The sequence below is a fragment of the Malus domestica genome, chromosome 02, assembly GCF_042453785.1.
Source record: "Malus domestica chromosome 02, GDT2T_hap1".
In the NCBI taxonomy this organism is placed as follows: Eukaryota; Viridiplantae; Streptophyta; class Magnoliopsida; order Rosales; family Rosaceae; genus Malus; species Malus domestica.
The window spans coordinates 31,821,051-31,839,042 of NC_091662.1; the positions used below are offsets into that span (position 1 = coordinate 31,821,051).

Consider the following 17,992-nt stretch of genomic DNA (forward strand, 5'->3'; position numbering starts at 1 on the left):
CTGAAACTGTGTTTTCCCCCGTAGAAGTAGAAGTTCTGTGACATTCGGCTCTCCCCCTTCTTCGCAGTATCTCACTGTTGTCTTAAAAGAACACAAAAGAAACGAAACAATCTGCGAAGTGAATGGTGATGATGCACTGGATTTGGGGTCTCAAGCTTTGTTCCAGAAACGGCGGCGCTATTTGATGAACTGGGTTCCAAGCTTCTTCTCTCCGCCCAAAACAAGCCGTCTGATTTGCCGCGGTCTTCACGCAAGTAAGCATTTCTCACCCCCAAACTCCGACAACATTGTCTTCAAAGCAGTTTGTGTTAATCTTCGACAGAGGAGATGGAAACTCTTAGAGCAGATATCCCACTGTCTAACCAGTTCATTAGTCAGCCGTGTTGTTCGCGAGTTTCGGAACTCGCCGCAGTTGGCCTTAGAATTTTATAACTGGGTTCGCTGGAACAGGAACAGGAACTTTCCTCAGTTTTTGGAATCTTCTTGTACTGTAATTCATGTTTTGATCGATTCTAGGAGGTACGATGATGCCTTGTCTGTTATGGAGAGTCTAATGGGGGCAGACGGTTTGCCCGCATTGGTTGTTTTGGAAGGGTTGAGTAATAGTTGTGGTGAAGGTTGTGGTTGTGCAAGCGCTGCAGTATTTGATGCATTTGTGAGGGCTTGTACTCAGTTCGGGGACTCCGACGGTGCTTATGAGGTGATCAAGAAGCTGAGACTGGATGGTTATTGGGTTTCGATTCACGCTTGGAATAACTTTCTTAACCATGTGATTAAGTTGAACGATATTGATAGGTTTTGGAAGATGTATAAGGAAATGCTTTCATATGGGTATGTTGAAAATGTTAATACCTTCAATTTGGTTATTTATGCTCTTAGTAAGGAACGCAAGTTACTAGAAGCAATGTCGGCATATTATCGGATGTTGAAGAGTGGAGTTTGGCCTAGTGTTGTTACTTTTAACATGATTATAGATGGAGCATGCAGGATAGGTGATATGGAACTTGCTTTGAAGGTTTTGAGAAAGATGGGGCTAATGTCGGAGCACTGTGTTACGCCCAATTCAGTTACTTACAATTGTATCATCAATGGGTTTTGCAAAATTGGTGGTTTATCGGTTGCAGAAGAAATCTGTGCTGAAATGACCGAGGTAGGTGTTCCGGTCAATTTGAGGACTTATGCAACTCTAGTAGATGGATATGCAAGACGGGGGAGTTTGGAGGTGGCACTTCAATTGTGCGATGAAATGGTGGAAAGGGGTTTGACCCCTAATCCTGTTGTTTACAATTCAATTATCCATCGGCTTTGCATAGAAGGAGATACTGAGGAAGCTTTTTCCTTGTTGTCTGACATGATTGAGAGGAATATATGCCCGGATCAATTCACCTACTCAATCCTCATCAAGGGGCTCTCTAGAAATGGGCTTGCGACGGAAGCAATTAGATTTCATAGACACATCCTTGAGAAGAACCTCGTCAAGGATGTTTTCTCCCACAATATCCTGATCGATTATCTGTGCAAAAGCAAAAATTTGAGAGCGGCCAAGCAATTGATGGGCAGCATGTTTGTTCGTGGTTTACTTCCTGACACCATCACCTATGGCACTTTGATTGATTGCCACTTCAAAGAAGGGAACATAGGAAATGCAGTTCAGATTTATGAAAAACTGATAGTGGGGAAGGAAAAACCTAATTTGGTGATATACAATTCTGTTATCAACGGGTTATGCAAAGAGGCATCAGTGGATATTGCAAAACTTTTGATGGATTCGTTACAGAGGATGGATGTTCTTGACATTATAACCTATAACACAATGATAAACGGGTATTTCATTAGTGGGATGATTGATCAGGCGTTTGTTTTGCTTTGGGAAATGGAAAAGGCTGGAATTTCATTGAATATAGTCACCTACAATATATTGATCAACTTTTTGTGCAAGTTTGGGTGTATTCAACAAGCAAAAGAACTTATGAAGGTAATGATTTCAAGGGGTGTGGTTCCTGATTTTATAACATACACCACACTCATTACCAATTTGAGTAAGAATTGCAGCCCCGAAGAAGTCATTGCATTGCATGACTACATGGTAATTGAGGGAGTAATTCCTGATAGGCAAACGTACACAGATATTGTCTGTCCATATCTTCCAGAAGAAAATTCAAAGATTAGCACAGTGGGTTGAGTTCAACAGTACAGCAAGGTGTATATTTGTTCTCTGTCATCTAGTATCGTTTGTGTTTTAGGCGACTTGGGGCATAGAGAATGTGCTGGACTTTCTAAAGTAACAAGTGCTGGACTTTCTAAAGTAACAAGAATCACACATATTCAACGTTGTTTATATCAGGCATGTAAGTTATCTTTTCTAATACATCATTTTTTTATAGGGAACTTTAACGAAAAGCACCCGATACTGTTCACTTTAACGAAAAACCACATTTTTACACTAAAAAGTCAATCCTAGTACTATTCACTTTACCCTTTATTTTGTCCTTATCATTAAAACTCAAAGTTTTCGAGCCCTTTTCATTAGTTTTCCTTTTTTTATATGCTACTCGTCTGCTGACTACATCCATATAGATAACAAACGGTAACCCTTAACATATGAATCCATGCACATAAGTTGTTTGTTAAAACTTGTATGCAATCACTGATAAGTTGTCATCCTTTGGCTGATATTCCATAGCAATTTATAACTCAGTGGCCACTGGAAACTTGTAGGCTTAGATATTCTGGTTGTGTACTCATTAGTGAAAATTTGGGGGTTATTTCTTTTGAGACGTGCAAAAATTCGTCTCATCTGGATGTTTCTGTTTCCTTTGTGCCGCTGAGATTTTTTTAATTTTCTTTTGATTTTTGTCCACAGCGATGTGAGGGTTTGAAAGCGATAATCTGATGGTTTCAAGGGATGGAATGATTGTGAATTTTCTCGTGGTGGTAGCAGTTCAATTTTTATGTTGCTTAACCTTTTAAATGTGTTAACATTGGAAATCTCTTGCCACTTCAAGTATTTTGCTCGTTTTAATAGAATACTTTAATCTTCCTAACGAAGAAGTAGATGACGTGTCTTGTAACTCAAGTGATTAAGATCATTTGCTTAACCTTTTAAATGCGTTAACATAGGAAATCTCTCGCTACTTCAAGTATTTTGCTAGTTTTAATAGAATACTTTAATCTTTCCTAACGAAGAAGTAGATGACGTGTCTTGTAGCTCAAGTGATTAAGATCATTTACTCATGCATTTGAGGTCCTTTGTTCAATACCGGTCACCCCCACTTTTCTCCTGCCATAAAGTGTTTTTGTCTTCTCTTCGATGAGTTCGAGTTACAAGATTAGATTTGAGCGTTCATTCTATTTATTTTGCCATTTATAAATATAAAAGAAACAAGTGGTATATAATAATTCAGAGGCCTTGGCTTTTGTATTCTTGTATGTACTATTGTACTTTGACGAACACGTCACATATGGTTTTTGGGTGGACCTAGTTTAGTTAAAAAAACTGAAGGCATTCAGCTTTACTTACCGAAGGCATGTATTCAAGAGGACCGAAGGTGATGAAGTGCAAGATATACAGATTACTGAAGGCAAAAGATACAGGCTCCGGAATTGGTAATACAGATTACAGACAGATCACTAGTTCTTAGTGTTGCTGGTTCTGTTACCAGGTAAATGTCTGAAACCCTCATTTGATTCCGCCGAATTGAGTTCATATTCCATTGTACTCTGTTCTGGATTTGTAGATTGATTAAAATGGAATTTCGATGTTGTTTATTAGTATTGTTGTAGGTTCATCTCGGTTAATTGTTTTTGTTAATTAACTGAATGAAGGATTTTTTTTTATTGCTTCTGTCATTGTTACTTCCGTAAATGTTATCTTACTCTCTATTTGGATTAACGTTGTGATTGTGAACTGTGAAGCTTTAAAAATTATAGTACTGAAAATTTTGTTATGGCCTTTGGCATTTATCACGATTCTTATGGGGTACGTTAACTGCGACGAGCTTTACTTGTTGTAAGGACGAAGGGCCAGTTTGGGATTGTTGTGCAAATTTTGAAAGGGTTTAGGGTTAAAGGGTCAGTTTGGGATTGATGTACCCTAAACTGTAGAATGCTTATCCACTCGTTGAGAGTCTTGGTTTAAACCTCTGGTGAATGACATTTTGTTTATGCAGGTGCTTGATTGGGAAGACATGCCTGCTCTATATATATACAAGTTCCATGCTAGTTTGATTGGGAGGCCAACAAGATCGCTGCCCATCCAATATAGCTGCCGCCACCAAATGAACCACCATGTCTTAGAACAAAAGTCGCCACCAAATGAGCCGCTCCAATCGAAGAACTAAAACATAAACATATAGATGGATTTTTTATGGGAGTTTTAACGCAACACTACCGGTTCATTTTTAACGAAAAATCATATTTTTACCTTTTCCTGGTATTATTCACTATACCTTTATTTGTCATTTTTCATTAAAATTAAAGTTTTTTTGGACTTTTTGTTAGTTTTATTTTTATTTTTTATTGGCACCTCACAAATTATTGACTACACTTTAAATTTTTACTTCTAAATACAACCTACAAATTCAAATGTCAAAAACTTAAATTATGCTTGAAATATATGATGTTTTTCTACGGTATCGCGGTTGAAGAAACACAGTAAAAGCACTAAACATGTTGATGTTTCTCAAAGAATTAGGATGATGTTTTCACATTTCTCCCGCGAAACCACCAAGAAATATATGGTACTTTTGTTTAAAATGACTAGTGCAAACTAATCAAAGATGATCAGCCAAACATTGCAGCCAATCCGTTTATTAGCAATAGATGATCATCTCTGGATGGAAACCTAAAATCCCAGATCGACGTATGCCTAAAGTGTGGGGGTATGAGGGTTTTTTGGAAGTTAAAATGCGCGTATTAAAGTATTTTCTCTTTCTAAAAGTAAATGCAGAATGTTTACAGTACGTAAAGTGTGGATAATAATTTGTGAGGTGTCACTAAAACGAACCAAAGAAAAGTTACATGCGCACTAAGTAAGTAGGTGTATTGATTTAATCACCACAAACATAATTAGCTTCATAATTTTTGACATCAATCAGTGTTTAGATTCTCAGCCACTATGATTACAAATAAAATAATGCAGTGAATATTCATAGGCTCACCCGTGACAGCAAGATGTGAGATTTGTCTGCCTAACTACCAAAAATGTTTGTTTGCGTTTGGCCACTATAAAAACGACTCTTAATTTGCTGTCTAGAAAACGACTGATTTGAACTACATAGAATACATCGGCATCACGAATTATTTTTCTTTTTGGGCAGTGGTTTTCATATTTCCCATAAAAAGGAAACGTAGAGAACATCTCTTTCTTAATAATTTATCTCTGAAAACTACTTTGTTGTTTGTCTTTTAATTTGAGGGAAGACTTGCAATATGAGCACAGTTTAAACTTTTGCAGAAATTACATATGGTTTATTTAATTTTAAATTAATTTAAATGGCTTAAGGCAAATTTGAGTTTGGATGCCTAAAGAGAAGCACATCGTTCCTAGCTGACGCAACGGAATATATAACAAAGAAAATTGAACGAAATCCTAATATTAGAATCTAATAACAAAATTTTAGAATCCACTAGAAAAGTTGAGAAAGCTCGAGTTTATTGAATATAGTTGAAAGATAACATTCACAACAACCAAGAGGTGTATTTATCTTAAAGTTGAGAAAGCTCGAGTTTGCTGTCTAGAAAACGACTGATTTGAACTACATAGAATATATCGGCATCAAGAATTATTTTTCTTTTTGGGCAATGGTTTTCATATTTCCCATAAAAAGGAAACCTAGTGAACATCTCTTTCTTAATAATTTATCTTTGAAAACTACTTTGTTCTTTGTCTTTTAATTTGAGGGAAGACTTGGCAATATGAGCACAGTTTAAACTTTTGCACAAATTACATATTGTTCAAAAATACTCAAAACTACATGTAGTTTTATTTAATTTTAAATTAATTTAAATGGCATAAGGCAAATTTGAGTTTCGATGCCTAAAGAGAGGCGCATCGTTCCTAGCTGACGTAACGGAATATATAACAAGGAAAATTGAACGAAATCCTAATATTAGAATCTAATAACAAAATTTTAGAATCTACTAGGAAAGTTGAGAAAGCTCGAGTTTATTGAATATAGTTGAAAGATAACATTCACAACAACCGAGAGGTGTATTTATAGGCCTAATACATAAACCCAAACCCTAGAAGTATTAAAGTTCAAATAGAAAAAAAAACATAAACAATTAATGAAATATCAAAAATATCCTCAAAACTTTATAATGCGGTTTTGGGATAGTAAATGAAGAAATTTGACCAAATTTGGTCCCATGTCACAAGCAAAATTGATGAGCATATACATTTATGCGCCATTCACATCAAAACAAAATATTACACGGTCGAGTTGCTCTTGAAATATAAATGAAACCTGATTTTTCTTTTTGGAATTTTATTTTTTTTGTTAAATTGAAAATGTAATGAACAAACATAGGCAAATATGTTGATAGAGACAAACGAGTCCGGATCCTCTTTGTGGGGATCTCGGTGATTAATGAATCGTGTTTATTCATCATATATCATGCGATCATGAATTATTTTAAATACTTTTATTTAAAAATAAATATAAATAGTACTTAACAAAAACTGATCGTCCTGTTAGAAGACAAACGTAGTCAAAAGTTTCCATTGGTATGACGTGCCAGTCTTCTATGCGAAGACAAATGCATTTGTGACACTTGATATTATCATGTGCATTTGCCCTGTCCCACACATTCACACCATACCATAGACTTCTGAGGAATTATTGATCTACTCAATTTCTGAAACATGGCGTAGATTCCATGCGGCGCATTCATTAATCAATAATACTTGCGTCCTGCAAATGTTCTACTTCTTTTTATTTTATTTTTTATTTTTATTTTTTATTTTTATGAATATTCTCCTTCTGAATAACGTATCTTTAACGTATAGTTTATAATTGAAATTGTTTAATATCTTAATATTTATTCGAATATCATATAAATAAAAAATCAATTGTTTGTGTCACATCCCGGTTCGGGGCGGACCATTTCTCGGGCCCGCTCCACCACCGTAGCACGATATTGTCCGTTTTGGGCTTACCACGCCCTCACGGTTTTGTTTCTGAGAACTCACGAGCAACTTCTTAGTGGGTCACCCATGTCACGTCTTGATTCTAGGATCGGGGTGTGTCAGTTTGTACATTTAAAATTATGGAATAAATCGACGGCATGATAATTAAGTAACATATTTACGATGAACTGTTTATTTATTTTATACATTTAAATGACTAAATAATATGCAATTCGAATCATTTTTTTTGTATGAATAGTCTTCAAATAAAGATTATGAAATTAAACAATTTCTGTTATAAAACTTATAGAGTAAAAAAATACGTTATTGGCAAATTATAAGATATATGCATTCACAAGAGTGCAAGTACCATCCTTAAATAATTGCTTATCTACTTCACGTCAAGTGAAGTGGATGGACCACCGACAATTACTATGCTTTCAGTACTTAACTAATTGTTTGGCTTCTGTTCCTCTTATCTATCTTCCTCTCACTGCTGGCTACCCATTTGTCACTTCACTTTTAACCGTTTACATATGTATTGAGGTACTTTTACATTTTTTTAATAATTCTCACATTACTCTCAAATTTTACCAAAATAGTACTTTACTACATTTATTTATTTTTAGTATGAAGTGCCAATTTAGTTTCTGAACTATCATCTCAGTGAAAATTAATCTCTAAATTATTTTAATTTTTTTGGTAAAATAAGTCTCTAAATTCATTAAAATTGCTAATTTTATCCCTACTATTATATTCAAAGCTATTTTATTCAATTTTTCGTCAACTTAAGTCGCTTGACACACTTTTGAGTGTAATACCATCATTTTCTCGCTCATAAGCCTTTAACATTTCATATAGATTGCGTGTCTAATGTCTAATTTTAATTTACCCTCTAGAGTTAACTTCATACACTATTCCTTTATATAAAATTACCAATCTACCCTCCAATGTATATCATATGCAAATAAAGTGACTTAAATTAACTGAAAATTGAATATAATAGCTTCGAATATAATATTAAGGATGTAATTGGCATATTTGTTTAATTCAATGACTAATTTTTCTGAAAAAAAAATAGTTTAGGGACCTAAATTTCACTCAAGTGATAATTTAAGGACTAAATTGACAGTTATTTTATTTTATTTTATTTTGCCAAACGGACTAAATTGACAATTCATCCTTATTTTTTTTATGTATGAAATTCATAGGTGGAATGTAGATAGAAAGAGGAGGGTAAAACCGTAAAAGAGAGTGGTGTTGCCTGTAAACTTATCATGTGATCGAACGGTTTAGAGTTCTGGTGGAAAAAGGCAACCTATGTTTTGAGACCTACAAGTGGAAGTCTCTATAAAGACACAACGTAATAACTAATAATATATTTTTGCATAAATAGCACACAAAATAGGAAGTAGTTGAATTCAAAACTTTAATTAGCGAAAAAATTATAGGTGGAGCTAATTAATAATAGTTCGTGTTGTCCGTACACGTTAAATAATTTATTTTTTTTATTTTTTAACGTGTACGGAACAACACTCCACATCGTCAAAATAAACAACGGTATCCTCTGGATTCAAGTTCGAAGATTAGATTAGAAAATGAATGAAATAGGAAAGGACCAGGTTATTAGTTTGATACAACTGAACATGTGATTAGTTGATAGCAAAATCCAGCTAGAAGGTGAGTTGAAGAAGGAAGATTTTGTAGAAGTGACGCCTTCTGGGTTTCTGCAACTCACTCAACTACTCAGTTTCAGTGTAACAATGGCGAACTCACATCTTCTTCTTCTTCTGTTGATATCCTCCCTCTTCTCCGTCCACCACTCAGGTGCTGCTACTGAGTCGGAGTCTGAGAGCCTTCTGAAAATCCAGCAGCTCCTCAACTACCCACCACCTCTAACCCTAGTCAGTTCCAAGGACGGACACTCTTTGTGCAGCGTTGAACCAACTCCTTCCCTCACTCTCTCTTGCTACCAAGGCAACGTTACCCAGCTTCACATTTCAGGCGGCGGAGCTGCCTTCCCTCCGCTGCCGCGTGACTTCTCAACCCACTCTCTCTTCTCCGCTCTCGCCTCCGCCTTCCCAACCCTCAAAGTCCTATCTCTGGTCTCTCTCCGCCTCTGGGGCCCACTCCCTCCCTCCCTCGCCCGTTTATCTTCCCTCGAGATTCTCAACCTCACCTCCAACTACCTCAGCGGCGCCATCCCTCCCCACATTTCCTCCCTCGTCAACCTCCAGACTCTCATCCTCGACCGCAACAACTTCACCGGCCGACTCCCGCCTTCGCTGGCTTCGCTTCCGTCGTTGGCCGTTCTCAGTTTGAACCACAACCTCCTCAACGGCTTTCTCCCGCGTTCTCTGGCATCTCTGCATACCCTCAGAGTCCTCTCTCTCTCCCACAACTTCCTGGCCGGCGAAGTTCCTGACCTCAAAAGCCTCACAAACTTGCAACTTCTTGATTTGGAAGCTAACTATTTCGGGCCTCGTTTTCCAAGCTTACGTTCCAAGAACAAGCTGGTGACCCTTGTGCTCCGAAACAACAAGTTTCGCCTTGGAATCCAGACCGGATTCCGAGGCGGTTTTCAGCTCCAGAGGCTTGACATTTCACTCAATCAATTCGTGGGGCCTTTTTCGCCTTCGTGGCTGTCGCTGCCTTCCATCAATTATCTTGACATTGCCGGAAATAAATTCACCGGAGTGCTCTCCAAGAACATGTCTTGCAATGCTGAGCTTGCTTTTGTGAATTTGTCCTCAAATCTTTTGGCAGGGGACTTGCCCACTTGCCTCAAAAACCGGGGTTCGAAGAGCAGCAGTGTGGTTGTTCTCTATTCCGGGAATTGTTTGACGAATGTGGACCAGAAGCAGCCGCAGCATCCTTCTAACTTGTGCCACAATGAAGCTCTGGCTGTGGAGATACCGCCTTCTGGTGACGAAAAGCGCAAGAGGCTTCATGATAATAAACAAGTTGCATCAAGAGCGGTGGCAGGCATTGTGGGTGCCGCTGCAATTGTTGCTCTGGCTTTCATGGCTGTTAAGTGGTTATACGGCAAACAGCTGCCTGTTAAAAGTCCCAGAACACGGTTGATTAGAGATTCAGCTTCAACAGTCAACACAGCCAAGCTACTCTCGGATGCAAGTAATTTCGAAATTTCTTTCCTTTTCATCCTCTGTAAAATAGGATCACGAGAATCACTCACCATCACATTCTTTTATACACAATTACAGTAGGAGAGTCCTTTATTTGCAGAATATATATCAGAAACAATGAAGCTGGGAGCCAGCATTCCTGCTTATCGAACATTTTCTTTGGAGGAGCTCAAGGAAGCCACGAATGACTTTGATGATTCGACATTACTTGGTGAAGGCAAACATGGACAGGTATTCAACATTACTTACTGATAGCATAGTTCAGAACTGTCGAAATGCACTAATACATAACATTTGAATTGTACAATCTCTCTGTTGTAGCTAATTGTCCTGTGGACTACCATTTCAAGAAATACTTAGAGTTTTCAGCATACTCTGGCGATTATAATATGAATGTCTTGGTCTTTATGATCTAGTTAAATGCAAATTTGTCACTCTAAAATGTTTTTTGTTTTGTAACAATAACGGCAGATGTATAGAGGGATGCTCACCAACGGAACACTTGTTGCTATCAGAGGCTTGAAAATGAGAAAGAGGCAGGCTCCGCAAGTCTACACGCACCACCTTGAACTGATTTCAAAACTGAGACATAGCCATTTGGTTAGCGCTCTTGGACATTGCTTGGAGTACCATCCCGATGATTCAGGCATCAGCAGAATATTTCTTGTATTTGAGTTTGTTCCAAATGGAACTCTAAGAGGCTGCATTTCTGGTAAAGTTACTTTCATGTTCTTATACTGCTTTTCAGGATTAATGGTTGCATTTTCAGTTACGTAACTCTGAATCATTCTTCTGTTAATCGTAGAAAGTGATTTCAGATTATGATGATATCCTGTATTCTATACGTAATTCATGTGAAACCAAGAAAAAGAAAGAAAAAAATTCAGTCATGATTTAGATTGAAGTATATAATATCTAATGCTTGAAATGCCGGATGACGTGTTATCAGTATCTTTTAGCAGAAGGTTTCTAGGTGAGACCTATTTAATTGCTCAACATTGCATTCATATATGTGGCAATGGACAGTCATCCATTACTCTTTACTGATTTCTTCATCTTCTTTGATTGCCTCTGTTCGTAACATCTTTGCGTTTGGAGAAATTGGATATTCACGTCTAACACTTAGTTTGGCAGAAGGACCCCCAGAACGAAAGCTTACTTGGGCGCAGAGAATAGTAGCTGCAATTGGAGTTGCAAAGGGTATTCAGTTTCTGCATACAGGGATTGTTCCTGGTGTAAAATCAAACAATCTCAAGATAACAAATGTCTTATTGGATCACGATCTTCATGTGAAAATAAGCAGTTATAACCTACCTCTTTTAGCTGAAAACAACAGGGGAACGGTAAGACCTACAAAAATATACTGCTTTGGTGAGTAAAATCCCCCTCGACATTGTCCTCCGAGTTAACTTTTGCTTTTTTATCCATCAGGTGGGTACTACAGTTTCTTCTCCTGCACCGAAAGGAAGCATTCAAACTAGGTATTAGCATGTCTACTTTCCAAATATAGAAATCACATATTAAACGCATACGAGCTAGGCCAATAAATTCAGTTATTTGGTGCAGAGTCCAGCCAAATACTTCAGCATGAAGCTCTCCTCCACAAAATTTTAAATTACTCTTTCTGCAAAGCTTCATTTTTGAGTTATATAAGGAATCCGCCTCGAGTTGCTTCATGTTAATCATCATATAAGTGCCTGTCTGGTTCGGTTACTGATCATCATTAGTATAAATGACACCATTCTAAACGAAGTTCCTCATCTGAGTCTCCCTCTAGCTTCACAGAAATGCATTAATAAGCCCGCCTTTTGTCTAATGTGTTGCTTCGGTATCTCATGAAATCCTTATAAGCTCTTTTATTTTGTGTATTTAGTTATAGTTTCATCAGCATTACCTGACATGGTTACTCTTTTGGTATGGAAGATAGATCCAATTGAAATAAGTGCAAACCTCTTTACTTGTATGCTTGCATTACATTCTTTTTGCATACGAATACACAACATGTGCACACATATTGGATGATTTTGTTAATTACTCTCTTTTGCAGGGTTAACCATGAGTGTAAGAACGACGTTTATGATATCGGAGTAATCTTGCTCGAAATCATTTTGGGGAGGCCTATCATGTTCCAAAATGAAGTTCGTGTTTTGAAAGACCTTGTGAGTGTTTTCTCTTCAATCAATTTGTTCTTTTCTTTTACTCTCAAAACTCTTTGAAATCATCCTGATTGAACCAACAAAAATTGCTTTCTCCAGCTAAACCAGAAATTCTGTTTTGGTTGTTTCCTACGCAGTTACAAGTAAGTTTGACCACCGATGACACAGCTCGAAGGAGCATTGTGGATCCAGCGGTGCACAAGGAATGCTCGGATGAATCGCTGAAGACAATGATGGAGATATGTGTGAGATGTCTTTCCGATGAGGCAGCTGATAGGCCTTCAGTCGAAGACATTCTTTGGAATCTGCAGTTTGCAGCGCAGGTTCAGGATTCAGCGAGATATGACTTTTTGAGTAGTAATCAGGGCTCGCCCGTTTCATCACCCCAACTCCAGCTAATCTGACTTTCATCTTCCTCCTATCTTTCCATCAGTTAGGGAACACTGTTTGTAATGCACCATACCAAATGGCAGATGTATATGCTCTATAAGCCCTTAATGTTAGTATTATGTTATCATGTCATTCTAATTAGGTGTAACTTTTTATAAAACTCCCCCTCGTATGTATATCATTTTTAAAGACTCCGACACCGATAGTAGGAGTGAAGTAATTTTCTTCCCTCGTATCTCTAAGATTTCCGTGATATCGGCCCGTTTTATTTATCTTAGCAGAGCATAAGTACTTGATTTTGAACCATATTAAAGGAAAAAAAGAGAGGAAGACATGCCAATCAGTAGGCCCGAAAAGGAGACTGGCCCGAATTCAATATTTGCATAACTCAAACTGAAACTGGCCACCTATCTCAGCATCAAATCTTATGTAATGTACTCCTGATACGCATTACCCCCTTGGTACGTCACCGAGAAAAAACACTGGGATATCATCTTAATCCTAAACTATGTATATCGAGCTGAATGAGAGCCTTTACACGGTCTCCTCAAAACAAATTGAGAGCGAGAGAGGGCTGCTGGATTTGCCTGTAAAACCCGATCAGCATCGATTAGCATTTAGACGCGTTGTATATGTAAAGCTACCGAATGCATGATTAGTAGCAGAGTAAATTGTAGCAATGGTCCCTGAACTTTACTCAAATTGGAGCAATGGTCCCTCAACTAAAAATCCATTACCATTGGTCCCTCAACTTATCAAAATGTGTAGCTATAGTCCTTTTCATTAATTTCTTCAAAATTTTGTCAAAATATGTTATGTTGGAATAACCATTTATTTAATTAGGGTTCCTCAACTCATCAAAGTGTGTAATTATGGTCATTTTTGTCAACTACGTAAAAATTTTTGTCAAAACGAGTTATGTTTGAACGACCATAGCTACAATTTGGATAAAGTTAAGGGATCATTTCTCCAGTTGAATTAAAATTGAGGGACCAAAGGTAATGGATTTTTAGTTGAGGGACCATAGCTACACGTTTTAATGAGTTGAAGGACCAATGGTAATGGATTTTTAGTTGAAGGACCATTGCTCCAATTTGAGTAAAGTTCAGGGACCATAGCTACAATTTACTCTTAGTAGCATGAACTAAAACAACATGGTTTGACAGTTAAAATGGTCAGCCAAATTATATGTGAAAAAATGCTTACCCAAGTAAACCGAAGATTCATCATTTGATTGTAATTCCCCAGCTAATCAAAGAAAAACCAAAAATTAAAAAATAAAATCAGCATATAGTATGGAAAATAGTCGGAACAAAAGCAGAATTTGACTGGAAAAAAATGCACATTTCTTGTAATTAAAAACATCATTGTGATTTCTTGACAAACCTTGTGTTCGCATCAGGAATTTCCGTCGGGGATGTTTCCTGGCCGACGAGCACACAGCTCCCCTGTAGGTTGACGCTGGTTGAGGGCTGCTGTCTAGCTTCTGCTTCACTGTCGGGCGTTGTCGGGCAAGTCTCTTCGGGCAAGTCGTGTCGGGCAAGACTCGTCGGGCAAGGCTGAAAGAGAAGGACAGAGTTAACTTTGATAGGTGCCTTTGTGGGACCTTAGGTGTAGGCCTTGAGGCTCACAATCAAGGTTAACTTTTAGGTGCTTAGGCATGCCACTGCCATCTTTAGCATGACAGATGTAAAATGGATGTCGCGTTTTAGTTGTATATATGTATATATCCAAGAAACCGTGTTAGTTATAACAGGTGCCTTTGTGGGGCCTTAGGTGTAGGCCTTAAGGCTTCCCATAAATAACTAAGCCAGTGCTCGAACACATCATATTTGTTCTCGTGATTGCGGGAGTTTTCTAACTATTATACTTCTGATTACCCGAGTCCAAGAAGTAGAATGAACCCAAATAGGTGCCTTCGTGGGGCCTTAGGTGTAGGCCTTGAGGCTTCCCATCAGAGTTCGTTCTTATACTTAGACTCTTTAGATCGCAGAACGGAATGAATCCAAATGGATGCCTTTATGGGGCCTTAGGTGTAGGCCTTGAGGCTTTCCATCAGAATCCATTCCATGTTCAAGCGTTCTATGGTAATCATAATATAATAGAAATAAAACTAGAGGGTAGGTCGATTACTTGCGCCCTAAGTAACTTCGGACTTCTCGTTTATCAAGGACTGTCGTGGATGGGTTAAGTCCACATAAAGTTCTTTTTTATGCCTTGAGGCCAAGGACTTTTAACTGATCAGATTTACATGCCCGAAGGCTTAGGACTTGGATCTGGTTTGAACACTAAAGATATATTCAAATCGGATTCAAGTACTGAGAAAGCCTTTTAATAGTCATATTGCTAGAAATAACTTGCATATAACTGGAAGTATACAACATATTGAAAAGACAAAAATAAAGCAAAGAAGGTCGGGCAAGGTTAAACCTTATCAGGTAAGGTTGCTCGTCTTGTAGGTTCCTATCTTTGTAGTTTTGTCAAGGGTCTGAAAGCTTAGAGGGATAGAAAGAGAGATTACAAAAGATGAATCGATACTACAGCAAGGTTGAACAGGGTAGCAGAGCTATTACAAAGGTTTGAAGGGAGGGTTATCCCGCGAGGGATGAAGGTTTGTCCCGAGAGGGATGAAGGCTGACTACAGCTTTGTTTTGAAGGTAAATCTGGCTTTGAGCAGAGTTTGTGCTTGCATTTGTTTGTTTGATTGAGTGTCCTTATTCCTGGTTTTTCTTTCTTCTTATATAGACAACTCGGCTTGGCCTCATGTAGCAGCAGCCTTGCCCGAATGCGGTTTGAGGGTGATGACTCATCAGCTTTTTTACATGTACTGCCATCATAAAGTACTTTATGGGCTGTGTAGCTGATCAGTCTATACCACTTGGCCTTTGGGTAGGTAAGCAAGTGGTCTTCATGAGCTGCACCAAGTCAGAAAAGGCCTTTTCTGCCTTCTGGGCTTTGACTGGGCTTCGGCTGTTTTCCCTTTCGGGTCTCCTTTTAGGCCAGCTCCTTTCTTGAGCCCAAAGTTCAAGTTTTGATCCAAACACCTTACCTACCCTTCCTGCTCTGCCCTTCTTTGTTGCAACCATTGTCCCATAGATGCGCTTCGTATCGACCGGTCCCTTCGTGCCTGATCAACACAAATGCATCAAGAAATAAAAAAACTCAGCAACGAGGCAACTAATCTTCATGGTTTCATATAACGAAAATGCTCAATCAACCATGAATAAACAATAGCAATCATCGCTGATCAATCTTTCACCAAGAAACAACAAAAAAACATACTTTTGAACTGAGTGAGGGATCTGAGATGTTTGAGAGCTGGAATGTTTGAGCAATTTGTGCGAAAAAGTTGGAAGAGCTTTGAACTGAGTGAGAGACAAAGAGTGTGGAGTGAGAATGGCAGAGAGAATTAAAACCAAACCAAACAGTAGAAAATCAAGTATACAAATGGTACTTATCTTGTGAATGAGGACATGCAGACACATGATGGACGAAGCAGAGCACATCCAGGGTCCAACTCCTTGTCCTGTAATTCCAGCATATAAACAGCAAAATACAAAACCAGAAACCCCCAAATTTATTCATTTCTTAATTGAAAATCCAGAAGAAAAAAAAATGCAAAATTTAAGTAATGCACAGAAAACCCAAATCCCACCCCAAATTTATCCTTTAAGGTTTTTTATAAATCTACCAACCATGAATAGACAAGAATCAGAGGATTGAGTAAGGGGAGGAGAGACTTCCACATCGAGAGAGAGTGTTTGAGCGCAGTGGTGCTGTCGAAAACGGACCAATGGGACAAACCTAGACCCCCAGCCACGATCCCTACCCCTCTCCCTCAAATCCCGACGGTCCCCATGCTTTTCTTTGACTGTTGTCCCCTCTCCCACTCATGAAATCGAGGATCTGTAGTAATGGCGCTGAGATCCCCACTCCTCATTCTCCCTCTCTCTCAGTTGCTCTGTCTGTGTCTCCCTATCTCTCTATCTCTATGTTTATGTCTATCGGCATGGCCTCCCATCCCTGAAACCCTCACCGAGCGATCCCTCTCTATCTCTATCTCAGAGGCAGCATGGCCTCTCATCCCCAAAACCCTCACCGAACGAAGAACGAAGAGGCAGTGGTAATTTTGTAAATAACATGAAATCCACCAACAGCTGGGGAAGAAAGAGCCAGTGGCAGCATGGTAAATAATTTGCAAAAAAAGATGCACTACAAAGCAGTACGAACGGAGTCACCCCCTAAATGCACTAATGCAGATAGCACACATTTCACCAGAGTGAATCTAATAGAATAAAATCTCAAATCAATATAGGCATCTCTAAAGAATTTAAATAACCAATAGATGGGTGAACAAATCAAGGCAGTTTGATTTTCACTTATATTCAATTCAGCTGATATTAAGAACTTAAAAGTTTTTATTCACAAAGGTTGTAATCTCAAAAAAATAGTCTGTTTGCATAAGAAACATAAGCGGTATGCAGTTCACATATGGTCTGAAAGCACCAAAAATTACAAAAGAAAAGACTAAGAATCCACACTAAACAAAAAAGAAACGAAATCCAACAAATCCCGCATTGTTTCATAAATATAATATTTACTCATTATCACTATTGTATTGCGACAGATTTTTATAACACTACGACACATACTATATGACCAACTTCATTTCTCACTCCTTTTAGACTAAAGTGGTTTTAAAATCAAGGCTTACAATTTATTGAACCAACAAATCTAAAGCCACATATATATGCAGTTGAAACTCATATGGAACGTACCCAAGAGAGTATCTGAGTTAAGAACTCCAAAGCTTAAGCAAAACCCACTCTCAACAATGTTCTAAAAAAAGAAAGAAAAAAAAAAGTCAAAATAATGTGAAATAATTCAAAATTGCAAGCAAGAAAAGGCTCCAATTCAAAAAGCTCTGCAATGTCATGAAATTGGTTCTTCACTAAGATATTTATAGGAATCCAATCCATTTTTTTAAATAAACAAGAAGCATGCAAGACAATTTGGTTCTTCACTTAATCAGCTCAAAGTGCCCTTGCCAAAATACATTTTTCAACTGAAATAGATTTATGAGACTAAGTATCCCCTCTTTTTATGCCATATCTAATTAATTTCATGTCATTCCGAAAATGGCCTATTTACCATTTCCGCAAGATACAAAT

At 37.9% G+C, this 17,992-nt stretch overlaps 3 protein-coding genes across 4 annotated transcripts; 2 read left to right on the plus strand and 1 right to left on the minus strand.

Moving 5' to 3' along the window:
* The first annotated feature begins 4 nt into the window (after positions 1-4).
* LOC103407380 (pentatricopeptide repeat-containing protein At1g11710, mitochondrial) lies at positions 5-2,338 on the plus strand. Its single transcript, XM_029094995.2, has one exon. It carries the CDS (start codon positions 185-187, stop codon positions 2,180-2,182), a length of 1,998 nt encoding a protein of 665 aa, XP_028950828.1. The 5' UTR covers positions 5-184; the 3' UTR covers positions 2,183-2,338.
* Positions 2,339-8,546: 6,208 nt separating this feature from the next.
* On the plus strand, positions 8,547-13,056 carry LOC103426926 (probable inactive leucine-rich repeat receptor-like protein kinase At3g03770). Its single transcript, XM_008365010.4, has 7 exons — positions 8,547-10,264; positions 10,376-10,506; positions 10,747-10,987; positions 11,410-11,618; positions 11,707-11,756; positions 12,323-12,434; positions 12,569-13,056. The coding sequence occupies exons 1-7, from the start codon at positions 8,893-8,895 to the stop codon at positions 12,833-12,835; spliced, it is 2,382 nt and encodes a 793-aa protein (XP_008363232.2). The 5' UTR covers positions 8,547-8,892; the 3' UTR covers positions 12,836-13,056.
* A 57-nt stretch (positions 13,057-13,113) lies between these two features.
* LOC114821748 (uncharacterized) lies at positions 13,114-16,921 on the minus strand. Of its 2 annotated transcripts, XM_070809761.1 has the most exons (6): positions 16,517-16,921; positions 16,276-16,347; positions 16,104-16,186; positions 15,866-15,948; positions 14,028-14,069; positions 13,114-13,408 (listed from the first exon to the last, which is right to left on the minus strand). In XM_070809761.1, exons 1-6 carry the CDS (start codon positions 16,567-16,569, stop codon positions 13,328-13,330), a joined length of 414 nt encoding a protein of 137 aa, XP_070665862.1. In that variant the 5' UTR covers positions 16,570-16,921; the 3' UTR covers positions 13,114-13,327. The 2 variants fall into 2 exon arrangements, with proteins under 2 accessions (XP_070665862.1, XP_070665861.1); XM_070809760.1 differs by lacking the exon at positions 16,517-16,921 and having other exon boundaries at positions 16,276-16,510.
* Between the last annotated feature and the right edge of the window lie 1,071 nt (positions 16,922-17,992).

Coding starts and splice junctions, on each gene's coding strand:
- LOC103407380 (XM_029094995.2), top strand. CDS start 185: ATGAACTGGGTTCCAAGCTTCTTCTCTCCGCCCAAAACAAGCCGTCTG.
- LOC103426926 (XM_008365010.4), top strand. CDS start 8,893: ATGGCGAACTCACATCTTCTTCTTCTTCTGTTGATATCCTCCCTCTTC. Junction 10,507..10,746: donor GTGAAGGCAAACATGGACAG/GTATTCAACATT, acceptor CAATAACGGCAG/ATGTATAGAGGGATGCTCAC. Junction 12,435..12,568: donor TTCGTGTTTTGAAAGACCTT/GTGAGTGTTTTC, acceptor TTTCCTACGCAG/TTACAAGTAAGTTTGACCAC.
- LOC114821748 (XM_070809760.1), bottom strand. CDS start 16,406: ATGAATAAATTTGGGGGTTTCTGGTTTTGTATTTTGCTGTTTATATGC. Junction 14,070..15,865: donor GAGCAGGAAGGGTAGGTAAG/GTGTTTGGATCA, acceptor TTCTTTGATTAG/CTGGGGAATTACAATCAAAT. Junction 13,409..14,027: donor TGAATCTTCGGTTTACTTGG/GTAAGCATTTTT, acceptor CGGGTTTTACAG/GCAAATCCAGCAGCCCTCTC.